At 39.8% G+C, this 17,682-nt stretch overlaps 1 protein-coding gene across 5 annotated transcripts in view; it reads left to right on the forward strand.

The window, feature by feature from the left end:
• Nucleotides 1–17,682, forward strand: part of cacna1g (calcium channel, voltage-dependent, T type, alpha 1G subunit) — a 219,650-nt gene that overhangs the window by 190,958 nt on the left and 11,010 nt on the right. For 3 of the 5 annotated variants that reach the window (XM_078401171.1, XM_078401172.1, XM_078401173.1), the window contains 3 exons: nucleotides 3,726–3,860; nucleotides 9,191–9,374; nucleotides 10,648–10,814. In XM_078401171.1, the coding sequence (XP_078257297.1) occupies nucleotides 3,726–3,860; nucleotides 9,191–9,374; nucleotides 10,648–10,814 (486 nt within the window). The remainder of the gene's footprint in view (nucleotides 1–3,725; nucleotides 3,861–9,190; nucleotides 9,375–10,647; nucleotides 10,815–17,682) is intronic. The other 2 variants (XM_078401174.1, XM_078401176.1) reach the window with 1 other exon arrangement.

Below are 17,682 nucleotides of genomic sequence, written 5' to 3' on the forward strand. Positions count from 1 at the left end.
TAACAACAATACATTTAATCTTTGTACCTAAAGTATTTAATTCTAGATTAAATACTGCAGTAATTGTACACTTAGTGCATGATCAATGGGATTGTAAGATTTGACTCAGAAAAGGTAATTTTATTTCCTTTAGTGTTCATTCACAATTGCTATTTTTTTTTTTCATCTGAACGGTTTTTTAAAGTGTCTGATTTATCAATGACATAAAAAGCCTGTTAAAAACCAATCTTTGTTTTTATATCTACCAAAGCCTGACCTCAGCTTTGCCAGCAAAACAAATCTATTAGATTTGTCACAAACACTATTTTCCCTGAATCAAACCATGTTGATGCAACCTTATCCCATAATAATTTTGAATTCCCCATTCGTCCATACTTCATGATGCATTATGGTGAAAACTGATGAATTGTTTTATCTCCCTCCTTTCTTAACTAGTGATGTTAAGTTTGCTACTTTTCAATTTCCTGTGAATGCTGCAGAATCGGGGTGCTTTTAAACATCACCTCTTGTGTGTCCTTTGTCTCTGTGGCATTTCCTCAGGAATTACAGGTTGTAGATTCCATGGGTTCTAGCCAGGTGAATAAAAGTGGAGTTGATGGCAATGAGAGAATAGTTTGCAGAGTTGCTGGCTCGAAGGGCCAAATGGCCTCCTCCTACACGTATTTTCTATGTTTAATTTCAAGGAAATAAGGAGAATGGAAATGGCATTACTTTATTGGGAACCAGCAAGATCCCATTGGAGTGAATGGCCTCATAAGTTGTAATAAGTAGGGCCATCCTACTGGTGGATTTGTTGCTTTTTTACTGTCCTTAATTTCTTCCGTACTTTCTCTAAAATGAAGTGACACTAGAATTGTCATTACATTTATTGTTTCTTTTGGACTGAAGACTAATGCTCCATCTTCAACATTTTCTTAATCTTTGCTACTTTGCAAAACATTCCCAATTCTCTTACCAACCATTCTGGCAATATAATGAGGCTTTAAACTAGGGCGACACGGTGGCGCAGCGGTAGAGTTGCTGCCTTACAGCGAATGCAGCACCGGAGACTCAGATTCGATCCTGACTACGGTCGCCGTCTGTACGGAGTTTTACGTTCTCCCCGTGACCTGCATGGGTTTTCTCCGAGATCTTCGGTTTCCTCTCACACTCCAAAGACGTACAGGTTTGTAGGTTAATTGGCTGGGCAAATGTAAAAATTGCCCCTAGTGGGTGTAGGATAGTGTTAATGTGCGGGGATCGCTGGGCGGCGCGGACGCGGTGGGCCGAAGGGCCTGTTTCTGCGCTTTATTTCTAAATCTAAAAAATCTAAAAAAAAATCTAAATCTAATATTATCCTTACTCTCTCATAAACAAATCACATTTCTCATAGTTTTTATTTTTCAGTGGCTCATACCTTCAATGAGAATGTTTAAATATTTCTGCAACTGTTTGCAATAGTTTATCGACTGGCAAACTTTATAATCTAATTAAATTATACTTTGATCAGCTACCCATAATTGATTCTGACTTCCGGCGAATAGTCTCTCTTGAACTATATACAAAATTCTCTTATGCTTGGTCCATTTCCCCTAGAGGATTTCTTGCTATGAAATTACTAATTAACATTGCTGCATGACACAAAGTGAGTTTTGTCCGCCTCTTTCCTAGTTGATTCCATGACATATTGTTCTAAAGAAACTATTGAAAATAAATTTTACATAACCTTCTCCAAATTACTGTTCCTAATTTCATTTTCCCCAATCTGAATGAAGATTAAAATCCACCATGATTATTGCATTACTCTTCCAAAAAGGTTTTATTTTTTCTTGATTAATTGCCTGTCCAATTTTCTTTCCAGTTGTATTGCTGCCTCAAGGCTTATAGCTGTTCCAGCCAACGTTTTTGCCCCATAGTATCTCTTATTTCCATACATATTGATTCCACTTCCTGTACGTCTGGACTCACTGCATTAAAAAACGCTGTTCAAACTGACCTAGAAATTAGAATGCTTGGCAAAGTTTACTTCAGCACTGTGTGATTGAAAATTTAATTACATTAGAGTGAAATGGAATTGTAACTATTTCTGCTTCACCCTGCAAATGTGACCAGGCGCTTCACACCTTGAGTCTCACTTATACATCACACAAAATGTCATTTTGGATGCAAATCAAATTACGCCATTCCCTGTTCCACACTACTTTGCTATTTTGCAAGAAAAGTTAGACCCCACTTTACAGGAGTCCCATTAGTTCACACTTTGTTTTTGTAGTACTCTGCCAGACTGGGACACTGCTCGGGAAATTCCTGTTCTTTTAATCTTTCCAGCTAGCACTATCCCAGTTAGCATACTGCCAAAAACACTCCTACAAATCTCAGCCATCTCCGGATTCGCCCCAACGCCACATTACTCTAACAGCCCTGTCCTGGATCCTCCAAATCCCTGGGTCCCTAATCTCCTCCCGCACCATGTCCAATGCTCAAAAGCCCTTGAGCCTTGCACATCCCTGATAGACCACCAATCCATTGATCACTGACCCAATTTCCTGCACCCCCACCTATACCCTGACTGCTCGCTTGATCTTGGATCCAATCTTGATTCTAATTGCTGACCTTTCCCCCCTTCACTTATCCCATTTACCTGATCGTTAACTAAAATCCAGTCCATAATCCTAACTGATGCCATCCCACCCCTCAACAACTTTTAACCAATTGCTTTCTGATTGCCAACCGAATCTGTGACCGTTGTCAGGGCTATGATTATCTTAACTCATTGTGCCTTGTTGCCCTGATCCCAGGTGAAGTATGTGTGTCCATAAAGCCCTTGGACGCTTCTGAAAATTGCTGTAGCAAGCTGATGAGTGAAGCATTAGTCCCTGAACAGTGACGGTGTGGCACACCCATCGGTTGCACCAGAGGTTCTTACTGTTTTTTATCAAGAGGCAAGATGTTTAATTGCCAAGCTGACTAAAATTATATTGTTCTATTGTCACTGGGACAATGTACTCCTCTGAAATTTTAAGTCTGGGCATTGCATTGTAAAAATTAGAGGTGGTTTTTCAAGGAGGCTGGAAATTGGGGACAGGAGTTGAAGTGTGGAATAGCCTGGATCCATCTGGATAGCAGAGGAGGTTTAGGAGGTCAAATGTCCTTATTCTTTGTTTAATAACCAATTAACTTGCAGCAGTGAACATTTCACATTTTTTAAATATATGTATTTAGTTCTGTCTGAGAGGTGCATGTAGATTCCAGCAATATACAGCCCCCCAAATGTTTTTTTAATGCAACAGCATAAAAATGATTACGTCACTCAATTAAATTAAAGCTAGAAATTGCCAACATGAGTTGCATACATCTAAACTATGACAGTCCCATTGGTTGTACTCATGAACACATGTGTGATGAAGTGCTCCGTGAGACCGCTAACACTTACAGGGTTTAATAAATAAACAAAGGTGAGGAGGTATCAGGAGCTGCTGGCATAAGTGTGACATTGCCCCATGTGAATCAATAGGTCCAAGAGAGCACATGGAGAAGTAGGAAATTGGGAGAGGGTAAAATTATAATGAATACTTTGTAGCTTTAGTGAACTGCACACAAAAGGAAGAGAAAATCATTTCAGTTTGCAAGCGCTCAATGCCCGTTGTACTCACCACTGGTAAGTGAGTGTGCAGTCTATTGAGGTGTAAAGTCCATTGTGTACTGTTGTCCTAGATTCTCACAACTGGTCATCTCTCCCTGTTTAGATCCCTCTAGCTGAGATGGAGGCTGTTTCTCTGACGTCTGATATTCAGTCTGAGAAATCGTGGTCGTTAGCACTGACAGATGATTCATTGCCCGATGATGCAAACGTATTCTTACTAAATACGCTGGAAAGCAATGTACTTATTCCACACCAGTATTCTGCTTATACCAGGGCTCGAAATACTCTACCACCTAATTTATGTCATCTAGTTATGATAATGTGCACAATAACTGGACAATGTCAAACCTAGCATGATCTCCATCTCTTTGTGATTCTCGAAGTCACCACTTCAGGATGTCCGAACTCATCACCTGAAACACAATTTGTGATTAAGCTCCATCATCATTTTCATACAGTTCGACATAAAATCAACAAATTCTGATTGTGCTGCAATTATGATTTGTAAATTCCAAATTCTGCAACCGCTGATAGTTGTGTTTGGAAAGAGGACTCAAAGCAAGCCTAGCATGTAGAATGTCAGACCTCTTTATCAAATATGGAATACAAACTTATTTTTAGGATATCTTATTTCTGATGGTACAATTGTCGGTTAGATTTTCTCTATCACAGTGCCTTTCAGGTTACCACCACAGGGTATTAACGGCAGGTATCCTACAGTTCAGTTAGCCAATGAATATGGAACTGTGAAAATATTCTTTGGAATCACGAGTTCATGGAATTGCCTATTTTCAAACTTATTCAAATCCTAACTAAATGATGATGTCATTGATCTTTTATATCTGCAGTTTACGAGCTTAGTGATTCATGTACAAAACATTCTGCAAGGAAAACAAAAAATGAGTTCCCACATTTGGCACATTAATTGTACCATAAATCTACGGGGAAAACAGCAACATCCTGGATCTTTAACGTAGAGTAACATCCCACAAGACCGTTAACAAATTAAATTTAACACCAAACCACAAAAGATGATTTTATAACAGATGATCAAAAGCTTGATCAAAGATGTTGTTTTAGGGGCCTCAAAGGTGGGAAATCAAAGATATTTAGGATAGCATTAGATAAGATAAGGTAGAAGTGATGTGTAGGAAGGAACTGCAGATGCTGTTTAAACCGAAGATAGACACAAAAAGCTGGAGTAACACAGCAGGACAGGCAGCATCTCTGAAGAAGGGTCTCGACCCGAAACATCACCCATTCCTTCTCTCCAGAGTTGCTGCCTGCCAGGCTGAGTTACTCCAGCTTTTTGTGTCTATCTAAGGCAGAAGTGGTGTTGAGAGATGTTATGAAAAGTCAAGAGTTAAGTTAAGAGTGACAACTGAAGCGGCAACAGAACAATAAAATTATTTGCTGCAGCCTAACAAGTCCATTAATGCAATAATACACAGGTAAATACATAATAATCAATAATACAATAAATTGATAACAGTAATACTAGGTGATCATAATAGTGCTAAAAGAATTCTGTGGTGCAACCAAAGACACTGTCCATAGAATATCAGAGTTGCTGTGGTAGTGCAGTGTTCAAGAGCCTGATGGTTGCTGGGAAGAAGCTGTTTTTGAACCTGGGATTGGAAATAGATGGCCTTAATATTGGGCATAGTCTGTGGTTCATCATAAAACTCACACTCAACATCAAATTTGTAGATACTCTGTTTCAGGTCATTGCTAGAGAGAACAATGTAGTAGAGAATGGATCTTTTGGTGACAATTCCTGCTCTTGCAAAACTGGATATTGAACAAGCAGCCTAACCATTTAAAGATGGTGTCGACTTCAAAAGAGGTCATGGTGAAGTAGAGCTGGGAATCATCGATGTACATGTGGAAACTGATCCTGTGTTTTAAATGCTGTCGCCAAGCATGTAAATGAGAAACAGGAGGGGCCAGGGATAAATGCCAGTCACTGGTGTAGAATCAGTAGTGAAGCCATTTCTAATTCTGGGTAAATAAGAACGAAATCAGGCAGGTGTAAAGTCTTTGGAGAAGGATTGAATGGAGTTAAAGAGTAGACTCTCGTTGAGAAGGATGTGGAGTTTACTTTTGTCACAATCACTCTGGATGTCATTTGCAAGACAAGAAGACTGACTAAAGGGATTCAGAGTAGAATTCCACAAAAGATGAGTACAAACCTGGGAGAGTGAGATTGGCTGGTACTTTGCAATGAAGTAGGAGTCAACTTTTTTGAGGAAGGGGCTATTATGACAATTTTGAATAAAAGGGGACAGTGATTAAGGGAAGAGTAACATTAACACTTCCAGCTCAAATGGGATAGAAGAATGGAAGCACGGGAGATAGTAGTTTGGAGGACTTATGCGTGAGAAGCATTTTGTGTTGAAAATGAGCTAATGACAGAAGGTAGGAAAGAAAAGTAAAATACATTAAAAGCAGGGCTTGCATGCTGGTTATCCTTCCTCGCCTCTCACAAATGATATCATGAACCTTGAGGAGACACCAGAGGCAGTAAACCTAACCACAACCCATCATTTAATGGCCACTCAAAGCTCCAGGTGAGACACATTGAGCAACAGATAGATTGAACAACCAGTGTATGGATGGAATAGCCCTACCTGTCCTTGCTAAGATTCGTTGATCTCACTCCATAAATAAAACATGATAAATAAAGGACATTCCAAAAAAATATGTAATTTCAGAAAATAATTATATTCTAAGCTTAAAGCTCCAAAATGTTCAGCTGATACTAATAAGACCCATAAAAGCAAAGTTTAAGTAAATAGTGGCAACACCAAAGCTCTGAATGTGTGTCAGACCAGCAAGGTCCTACACTTACAGATACAATTGTGAGAATATTCGAACGTTGCAAAAACAGTGGAGGGTACGGGTTGCATGTGATAACCCCATCGACATTTAACGTGACTTTGGATGATTGAAACTAGAGACAAAACATTACAGTAAATGACCTGTGGATATCCAACTCCAATAATGTGATATCATGCATTCCCTTTCTTGGAAAATGCACAAAGGAAGAGTATTTCTGGCCCTGATTTATATATAAACCCATCTGCTCCTCTTGCTGCCAAAGCACTTGACATTTTCAGGCTAATGTGTAGACTAATGCTTTCATCTGTTGCGCAACAAATTCTTTTTATCAAGCCAACATTTCTGGATCCTGTATTTGTCTTCTGTTGAATGTGCTTCTTGTTCATGTCATTTCATTATTGAATATGTCTCCTGTGGCAGAGCGATACAGGAATTCTGTTGTGCTATGTTCTAGCTGGTACCAATGACAATGAATACTATTCTGTCATGCCTCATGCAAAAGCATGTGTTTAATGGACAAAATTGATGCCAGTAGCTGATTTATCCTGAATGAACAGTTTGCTTTAAATGAAAAACTGTTTCCCATATGCAGATGCAAATCTTCCTGATAATCCTGTGGTACAGATGTGTTGCAAAGAGTGCGAGTCAACAAAAAAAGATTCTGATATTGTTGCAAGTATTTAGAATTGATGCATTGTTTCCTCCAATCTAGTGTTGCCATCCTGACAGATTGCATTCTTTGTAATTCCAGTATATTTCCTGTTTTATTTGAGGTTTGTGCATCTCAGCCTAGACTTGAAGGAGGGAGGAGCATTTTGTTTAAAAAGACTGCAGAGGTTAATGCCCCTCTGGCACTCTACTCTTAGATGTTCCCATCCATCCTCCCAGATGTGTCTGCAGCTTCAGTTCATCTCGGAGTTATATATTGTTGTAACAAGAGGTTACCCAGCTGCAGAGAAGGAGTACCCAGGGTGGTCTGTCGATGAGGCAAGAGTGAGATGGTCCTGATGTCTGGTAGCCAGATTCAGCCCTCTTAGGCTTGGACATTTTGGTGGATCTGATGCTGAAAAATAACTGGTGTTGATGAAACTATTTCCCAGAGCGTTGCTCTACATTAAGGACTGGCGTGACTTGACAGAGAAAGAATGACAAAATTGTTCATTTGGACAATGAGATGCAGAATATATCCTGAATAGATTCCAGTTAATAGAAACTGAGCACAGCTTTTAAAATTTATATTCAAGGGGATATATGATATGGGTAACTTTAATGGGAGCAGTGTTTTACATGTAAAGGGCACGTGGCTTACCTTTGAAATGATTTCCAATACTAGCAGTAACATAAAGTACACCTTCCGATAAAGAAAGAGTAGAGATAATATCTAAAATATAGTAATAATATGTAAAATCTACATTGAGATAACAGAGTCTAATCATTGTGATGTATATAAAGGGAAGTACTCCTGTCATACATACAGAAAGATAGCAATGTCCACGTGTGGAAGCACATTATATCTGATAGGTTAAGCTGGCAGCATCAAACATGTGGGACAAGTGAGAAAGTATAATCTAAAGTGTAGGGTGATGTAACATCAAATAACGAAAGTCTAGATGAATTTCATATTCTGAGTATCTTGAGGTAAATAGTGTCATAGCTATCTCCAACTGGTCATTCGTTGGACAGCTAGAATCATTCGTTCTGGTGATGGTGTGCTTGGACATCGATAAAATAGCATTTGTTTTAGGATTTTGAGCCTCCAGGTTATTCAATCTCCTAACTTTCTCCTTTCTCAGCCTTTTCGAAAGGGAATTCATACTGTATGTGCAGGATTGATGAATCAGGGTAAAGAAATTACTTTCAAGCCATTTGACCCAATTTCAACCTGCATTTGTCCTTGATCTCCCCTTTGACACCAGCAAATTCAGTTTTTATTTAAAAGGGCACAAATTAAAATTAAAAAAAGAAATGGCAGTGGTGGTGATAGAAATTCACCTTGAGTGGTTGCATTGAACAATAATATATCCACGTATTTGGCTTCAATAAACCCAAACAGCAGGTGGGGTGGATCAAGGACAGGATAGATTTAGTTTAGTTTTGTTTATCGTTAGCGCGGAAACAGGCCCTTCGGCCCACCAGGTCCGAGCTGACCAGCGATCCACGCACATTTTTACATTTTTACCCCATAATTTTTATCTTTTGGATTTTCACTGACACGTTATTCTTAATAATTGTCTTTAGTAATCAAGCAAATGTTTCCCAATTTGTAGAACAGTTGCCTAGTTTGTGTTTAATAACAATGGATTACTAGAAAAATGGCTCGTAGCTTCTGATGATGCATTTGAAGATGTTGTATTCCATAATGAGGAATATGACATATGCAGAGAAGTTGTGAAGTTGCATGAAGCAGTTGACTGATGGAATTGGCATTGTCATGGTTTGTGTGTTGTGCAGATTGCTGAGCATTGTAATACACTACTGTCTCTGTCGCAATGCAGCGTGTCTATATCGTGATTCATTCGCCTTACAGCAAAATGATTAAACATTTCCTGCTCAAATGTTTTGAACTTCCTCTTTTCATTGTGTCTCTGTTGCTGTACTCTGTAGGTCATTTTGTCGCATTGATGACCTTCTGCATGATTGTGTTCTACATTATCTGCAGCTCAGCGTCTTTCAGGTGTCATTGTTGCCTTGCCCCCGTAAATTTGACAACAACCTTCTCCCCTGCAGGCTGAGCACACTCAAGAACAAGAGGTGAAGAAGGAGATCCAAGAGAAGAACCTTCTCACAGTGAGGAAACCTTTTGTTGGCCGCACACACTCTCTGCCCAATGATAGCTACATGTTTCAGCCTGTCAACCCAGCTCCATTAGAAGATCTGCAGGGGTCAGAAAATGATCACAAGTCGCAGTCTGGTATGTCTTATCTATGAGTGTAAAATGAAAGTCTCTCGGTCAATGATCGAGCAGTAATTTGATCAACTTGCTCAGTAACTTCACAGAAAGATACAAGTTAACATTCTAATCCAACTAATATGCTTAAAAAAAAAAATCCAATTCATTATGATAACAATTGTTGTTAAAAGCGGAGGGAATTGTCTTTCTGTTAAGTTCGACATTGTTTCCTGCCTTAAATGACACCTTGTCTCTTGGGCATCTTCACTGTTAATATTACAATATTGTCAATGAATGATCCGTATCCTACATTACAGCGGAGGTTAATTTGATGTACATTGTGGCCCTCTTACAGGCAAAATAATGAACTGAACATTATATTGTTGCCTCCATGCGTTTCCCAACATTTGTCGGTAAAACATTAATGCAGGGCAGTTATTGCCAATTTAGTTCTTATCGCTGTTATAAAATCCTGCTGAAAAATGTGCTCACTGTTTATAATTTGATTGGACTGACCTATTTGAATCGATTCCAGTCTGTCCTGGTTCTTTATAAAAACTTGTAAAATAGTCTACACAGTGAAAACCACTGAATAATCCTGTGTAGAAGGTGTTTGCTACTTTTAATTATTTTGACGTTGTAGCTCACCTTCAAGTTTAGTCTTATTCTATTTGCAAAAACTTTACATGCCTTACTTTAACCCAATCAGTAACTCTTTCTCTCTATATCAGTAGATTTGGGATTTAAGATCCACTCCTGGATATGAGCATGCATGCTGCTCTGACACTTAGTACAGTAGAGGGAGTGCTATTGTGTTGTAGGTACTGTTTTTTGGATGAGTTATTAAACTGAGTTAAACTCTTGCAGGTGGTAATAATATTTTGCATAGAAAATAATGGAGATTCTTCTGGTTCATTCTTCAACAAAATCTATCCCCCACCAACGCCACTAAAAACAGATGAACTGGTTATTCAGTGGATTGCTAATTGTGGAATCCTTCTTTTCATAAACTGGCACACACATTTCTCTGGACAAGTGGTTCAATATCTGTGAAGCACTTTAGGGCATCCTGAGAACGATACCACTGAACTTCTTGTGTAATAATTAGAGGGGAAGGCCTGTAAATTGTCTTTTATTGTGGCAATAATCTTTTTAAAAGGTCATTGGTAAAAGTTTTGGAAATAGGTTTTACCAGATTAAAAACTGGCAAATAACACTGGATTAGAAATCTGCTGAGGAATTGTTGATTGGTTAGCAACATGGTCAATAATTACTGTTGCAAATTGCTCCCTAGGTTCAACCACATCGGTCCGATCTCAGCCCACAGGCACCAGTGGCCACCTCCAGGTTCCCATGGAGTTTCTCCCTGTCAGCCATCAGAACAGTTCCGATTCTGAAAATATCCCGAAGATTCCTCCCCCTCGGAAACCTCTGAGCGCCCACAGAATTCTGCGTAGACAGGTTGGTATCAGTGTTGAAAAGCCTAAGTTCAGCACACTTTTCAACTGACAAGTTCCATCTGAGCCATTTTCTGTCTGCAGATCTTGCTTCACCTCTCAACCTCATTTTTACCTTATCCCACCATTTCCCCCTCCCCTGGTACCACTTCCACCCATATCCCTCCCTCCAGCTTTACATTAATTCTCCTCTTATTTATTTATCTGATACCCTTTTGTTTCCTTTCCAACTCTAGCCTTTGTCCCCTACTCCACCCATCTGCTAACCGCACCTCTTCCCCACCTATATCCATCTATCACTTGTGCAGGAAGGAACTGCAGATGTTGGTTTAAACCAAAGATAGACACAAAAAGCTGGAGTAATTCATTGGGTCAGACAGCACCTCTGGAGAAAAGGAATATGTGACGTTTCGGGACGAGACCCTTCCTCAGGGAAATGTCACCTATTCCTTTTCTCCAGAGATGCTGTCTGACCCGCTATTACTCCAGATTTATGTGTCTATCTTCCATCTATCACTTGCCAGGCTTTGCCCTACCCCACCTCAAAGCTTTCCAGCTTTCCAGCTTTCTCCCCACTACTCCTACGCAGAGTTCTCCAGCACTTTGTTTTTGCTCAAAATTCCAGCATTTGCAGTTTCTTGTGTCTCAAACTTGCTTCCATCTTTTCTCACACAGCTGTAAACATGGGGATGCCTTTATCCAGAATTTATTTCAATGCTTTGAGTTTCAAGCCTAATATTAAAAGAAAAGGAATCACACTTGCTAGTCATATTTGAGTCCCATCATTCTGTCTCTGCAGATGGTAGAGTTGCTCCCGCATAGCACCAGAGATCTGGGTTCGATCCTGACCTTGGGTGCAGTCTGTGTGGAGTTTGCATGTTCTCCCCGTGACTGCCATGGGTTTCCACCGGGTGCACCTGTTTCCTCCCACAACCCAAAGACGTGCCAGTTTGTAGGTCAATTGGCTTCTGTAAAATTGCCCCTCGTGTGTAGGGAATGGATGAGAAAGTGGGAATGCAGGATGACATAGAACGAGTGTAAATGGGTGGTCGATTGTCAGTGTGATGTATGTTAAACACACAAATCTACAGCAGACCTTTGAGCAGTTGTTACCATGCCCCCTATTTTTCATCACCAATGTCCCATCTTGTTGCTTGTTCCCATCCTAGGAGATTTATGCAGTCCCCTGACCATGTGTATTTCAGTCTGATCTCCCCTCTCTGAGTAATATAATAATGTCTAGTTTAATTTAGAGATACAACGTGGAAATGGGCCCTTCAGCCCATCAACTCCATGCCAACCTGCAATCCCCGCACACTACACACACTAGGGACAATTTTTGCAAAAGCCATTTAACCTACAAATGTCTATGTCTTTGGAGTGTGGGAGGAAACCGGAGCATGCGGAGAAAACTCTCGCAGGTCACGGGGAGAACGTACAAACTCCATATAGACAGCAACCCTGGTCAGGATTGAACCCAGGTTTCTGGCACTGTAAGGCCGCAATTCTACTGCTGCGCCAGCCTCTCATATCCCGGTGTCTATTATTTGCCAAGTATTGTGACCATGTTACGTCCTCTGCAATGTTAAAATGTACTCCTCCTCTTATATAATTCATTGATTATCATTCGTGCCCCGTTGGATTGGAGCTTGCAGAGAAATACCAGTGCAGAATTGCTATCATTTCTCTATATAAGTACTGGCAATTTTGAAAAATGCACACGGATCTGTAGGTTGAGAACTTGCTGGCCACTTCATTGACAATTTCCTGAATATTTCCTGAAGTTGTACATCTATGAACTACCTGGCCGAGAGTTTCCAACCTTTTGTCTTCATTCTTGAACAAGGGAGTCACATTTCGGGTTTACCAATCCACTGGTGTCATCGCGGAATTCATAATTTTGAAAAACTTCCATATCTTTGCAGCTACGTAATTCCTTTAAAACACTTGGGTGCAGGCCATTGGATCCTGGTGATTTGTTTGCCTTTAACCCCGTGGGTTTTTCTAATACCTTATGCCTTGTGATTGGCATTTTTTCAAATTCGTTCATGCTACCTGAAACTCGACCATCTGTTACCATCAGGATATTTGCAGTATTCTTCATGGTGATTATCTTTCTTTTTATATATGCACAGAAACCGTTACTGCACACTTTGATATTACTTGCAAATTTTCCCCCAATATTAATTTTCTCCTTTTTTTAATGAGCATTTTAGTCTTGCTGCTGGTTCCTTGAAATTCCCAATCCTCTTAACCACGAGCCCTTGCTACATTGTATGCCCTACTTTTCAATTTAACATTATTCTTAACCTCTTTTGTTAACAACGGATAGTTCCTCTTCCTCATGTGATCTCTCTTTCTAGTTGAGATAGAATTCTGCTGAGCATTATGAACAAACTGTTTAAATATCTGCCACTGCTATCCACTGACCTACGTCATAGGTTATTTATCCAGTCCCGTCTCGACAAGTCCACCTCAGGGACATTCAAGGTTTTTGACTGTCAGATATGTCAGAGGTCATGGTTTAGTTGGATCTCAAAGATTTTATTTTCGCTGCCCAGCACACCAGACTTGTTCAACCACCAGTGCCATCTAATACCACTACAAATTCGATTCGTCAACAACAAAGAGTAAGCATAAACTGAAATGTTTTTAAAAAAACAGCCAACCAAGCAGCATTTCTAGAAAGATCTCTTTGTAATAAAACTAATAATTTTAAATTGAAGAGCTTACAAAATTAGAATACAAAAAATTTAATTTTTAACTTGTCAGAGGTGCTGGTATTCCGTACCAGTACATATCATAAGAACCGCTGCCAATCTCATCCTGTGGATTGTTATCTTTATCCCATCCTGTCCTGTTTTTTGTTATCCTGTGTGTCCTCGATCTTGTAAATGATCGAATATACACATGATAAAACAAGACAGGACAGGATGGGATTATAATAGCAATGCACAGGATTGTATGTGAGAGTATTTGAGGTAACTGTATTGTGTAGAGTTATCATATCTCACTGTTTTATGTCCTGTTCTCACAAATCTTTCCCTTCATTTGTGCTGATATGATGTATCCATCCCATTCTTTGAGCAGCAACATGTAATTATCTTAACCTGTCAGCTCAATCACCATGAAGCAACACTCTTTTGGTGTGACAACCAATAATTTATTAGAGAAGCTATTTGCTATCTTGTTTACAATGGTGAATTCACTGATTATAAATCATCAAATTTGTCTATAAAAGATGAAAAGAAAAATAGATTGTCTACTTGGGTCCAGAAATTCTCGTACTCCTGGTGACTTTGCTAGTTTGGTGTCGCAGCTGGGTGCTTGTGACTGCTTTAGTTGGGGGATCTTTACTGAAAACCTGCCACTGAAAGGGCATTGCACTTTTCTGCAGTGAAAAATATAGATGAGGATTGGGCTATTGGATCAGGTTGCAGAAAAAATTAAGCAGCCTGGTTGCAGTGATAAGAGGGGAGATTTTCAAGAAAGATCCGTGTCTTTATAGAAATATGGGGGGTGTGGAACCATCAAGGATCAGGGACTGTAGGCCTTGCTGTCAGAGATTGGAGCCTTTAACAGGGGGGCTGTGGGATTCCTAGGTCTGGAGCAATCAGTGAATCAAGGGAAACAGATTACGGAAGGCTGACTGAACCTTGTGTAGATAAGAGGGCGAAGGTCACTGGGGTTCAGGGATTCAAGAGGTCAGTGCCTGACCCTTGCTGGGTGTGAGCAGTTTCAGGGGTGGGTTGTGGGCGTCGGGGTAGAGTGGGAGATTGTTTGGTGGCAAGTGGTCAATGATTAGAAGTTTCAAAGGTACGTAAGAGATTTGCAGTAGAAATCACAGCAGTCAAGTTAGTGTTCGCCTGGAATTGCCCAGTTAAGTTTCTGAAGTGACATGAAACAATTGGAATATGGTCACTGTGATGTTCCACTTCAGATAAAGTTAATTTTCAATTGCTTGATGTTGAAAAATTCAACATGATACAATCTAATAGTCATGCCTTGGTGTTCAAAGAATGCTCAAAATAAAATTTATGAAGTTTTGTTAATTTAGTAATGCTGCATCCTATCCTATCCCATCTCATGAGCAGATCACAATTGCTAAATAGACTCTGTTGTGTCTTCTACCAACACACATGTCACCTGGGAGAACTCAAACATAGCAAGGCTATGCCCTTTGACTTCATTCAAAACCATTTGGCCATTGTCAAACTAGTCTAAGGCATTCTAACCTTGGACACTAATCCAAGCTTCTGAGAGAATCCTGATGAACACAGCCTGATACAAAATGTTCACCTCAAATGATCCTGCTATTTTCTATTTCCCAGCAAATGCATGTTTAGCAAAATCATTGCCATGTGCTGTTCTAGCAATAAATCATTGGTTTTAATATCTTTATTTTGACACATCATGTATTTCTGTTACCCATCTGCTCACACCCCCAATCTTGCCAGGCCTTGTTTACCAACTAGTTGGCCAGAAGATCCATTTATTACAGATTCCAATCCATATTCATATTGTTCCTATACTTGTTTCTATGTCCTGGCCCCAACTACTTTGCTTTGGAAGTTAACACAGCTCATTTCTTTGTTTCAGGCTTTTTCTTTTTCTCGTTCTACTTTTTCTCGTTCTACTCTCGTTAACCTATTACATGAGGTTATTTTATTTACTCTCCTTGTTCAACTGCATTTGATATACTCTAAATCAAACTCAATTAATAACAGTTGAAGAGTTACTACTGATTTTGAATAACATTTGATGAAAAAATAAGCATAAAAATCACACTTATTCCAACTATAGGCACATGCGCATGGAACTTATTACAAAATTGCATCCTGTACTTTTCTTTCCATTGTGTTTAATAAATAGAAACTCGTTCGCTAGGAGTTGCACAATGTTCATATCTGGTGAAGGCACACTACAATCACCATTCCAAGGTTCCTTGAATCTCATATGTACTTCTGTTCAAGCATTGTCAACTCTAATATTATTCACATTCTATTTCATCTCTCTCTCAACTTCTCAAACCCATAATAAGATGAAAACAGAGCTACCAAGTGCTCTTGGTCTATGCTAATTCAACTGTAGGGCGGCAGTTAATTAATTGAGGATTTTAGTGTCCTCTAGCTGAGGAATATCTCTCTGGGTTCCCATTGTGATCTATATCTAAAATGTTAAGCTATAAAACGCTTATTCATATTGTGGGTTTCACCCATAAATGAGATCAGGCCATCTACTGATCAATTAGTCAGGTAGTCAAGCACAGAATTTCTGCATGAGCTACTTTAGGGTCCAAATAAAATTTTCTCCCCAAGATTGCTATTAGTTTCTTGCATTGTTGAATTAGTTCATGGCAAAACCTGAAATTATGAGATAGAAGTCAAGATTTGTCAAGATTTAAGATCTGCATGGTGAATTAAATTAAACAGCTGAGTGATAGAGTTGCCCATTATTTGGCTCATATGGGAAATTTGCCTGATATGGGGAAGCCAAATTATAATACAAAATGCTAAAAGTGAAAATTGTTTCATTTTGCTGAACTAAATTGATATTCCTCATCTTGGCAAACTTGAAAATTTCTAAGGAAATAGAGGGAAAAGAAGATGATCTCGATAATCAACATTCGGATTAGTCCAATGGAACCTAATGGAATAAAATGCATGTTTCCTTTTGCATTTCTAAACGAAGTATGCAACATTAATTTTATTGTAGAAGTCAAAGTTTTCATTTGTCTAAAACAAAAAGCATTTCACAAAACTAAAATACCTCAGATTTTGGAAACAAAATGCTGCATATCAAGCAGCACCTAATTCAATGATTCAATTATGCTTTCTGCTCACATGTACCTAGGTACAGTTAGATGCTTTGTTTTGCATACAACCCAGTAACATCATATAGCATACCTCACAAGTGTTGCCATGTGTCTGGTGCCGACAAAATTACAAAACTTCACTGAACAGTCCTATCTACTGCCTGCGGTGCACGTGGCAGTAGCCCCCCTCCCCGCCAGGTCCCCCTTCGTGCTTGGCGACCTTCCTCACTCTCCAGCCGCTCTCCCTCAGCTCTCCGACGGCCCTCATCCCTCTGCGATGGCCCTCCTCCCTCTCCGACGGGCCTCTTCACTCTCCAACGACTCTTCGACAGCTCTCCTCCCTCTCCGACAGCCGTCTTCACTCTCCGACGGCTCCCCTCGCTCTCCGATGGCTTACTTCACTATCCGACAGTCCCCTCGCTCCCGGCAGTTGCCCGCGGGTCCCTCCTCGCTCTCGCGGAGCGGATCCCGTTGACGTCCACGCTGGGCGAGCCGGGCCGGCTGGAGAGCTTGGCCCCACTCGCCGGTAACATTCCCGGTGTGTTGCTCAGCGGGAATGGAGAGAATGGCCTTTTGATTCTGTCAAAGGTCATTGACCTGAAATATTAATGCATTTTTCTCCACAGATGTTGCCTGACCTGCTGAGAAGTTACATTAATTTTTTCATTTTAATTATTCATTTTGTATTTGTGATGCTCAGACATAAGGAATTACACTGGGGCCTCCCAGACAAGATGCCAATAGACAGGAACACTTGTTTTACGATATAAGAATTAATTTTATCCAGAAAAGAAGATCAGTTGCTGTTTTGAAAATATAATAACATTTTTATTCTTTAGTGCTTTGAAGAAATGTAATATAAGTTGACTTATTTGCTTTATTATTTTTTACACGCCTGTGATATTTTTCCCTTTTCTTTTGTGTCTGTCCAACAGTCTTTAATTTCTTTTCACCAGAGGTCTTTCGTTAATATACTTGTCCACCACCGAAACTCATGTTGTTAACCCTTTGCACACCCTCTCCCACTCCCAATATAGCAACCGCACCATCACCATTG

Source organism: Rhinoraja longicauda, chromosome 6 (assembly GCF_053455715.1).
Source record: "Rhinoraja longicauda isolate Sanriku21f chromosome 6, sRhiLon1.1, whole genome shotgun sequence".
Taxonomy (NCBI): domain Eukaryota; kingdom Metazoa; phylum Chordata; class Chondrichthyes; order Rajiformes; family Arhynchobatidae; genus Rhinoraja; species Rhinoraja longicauda.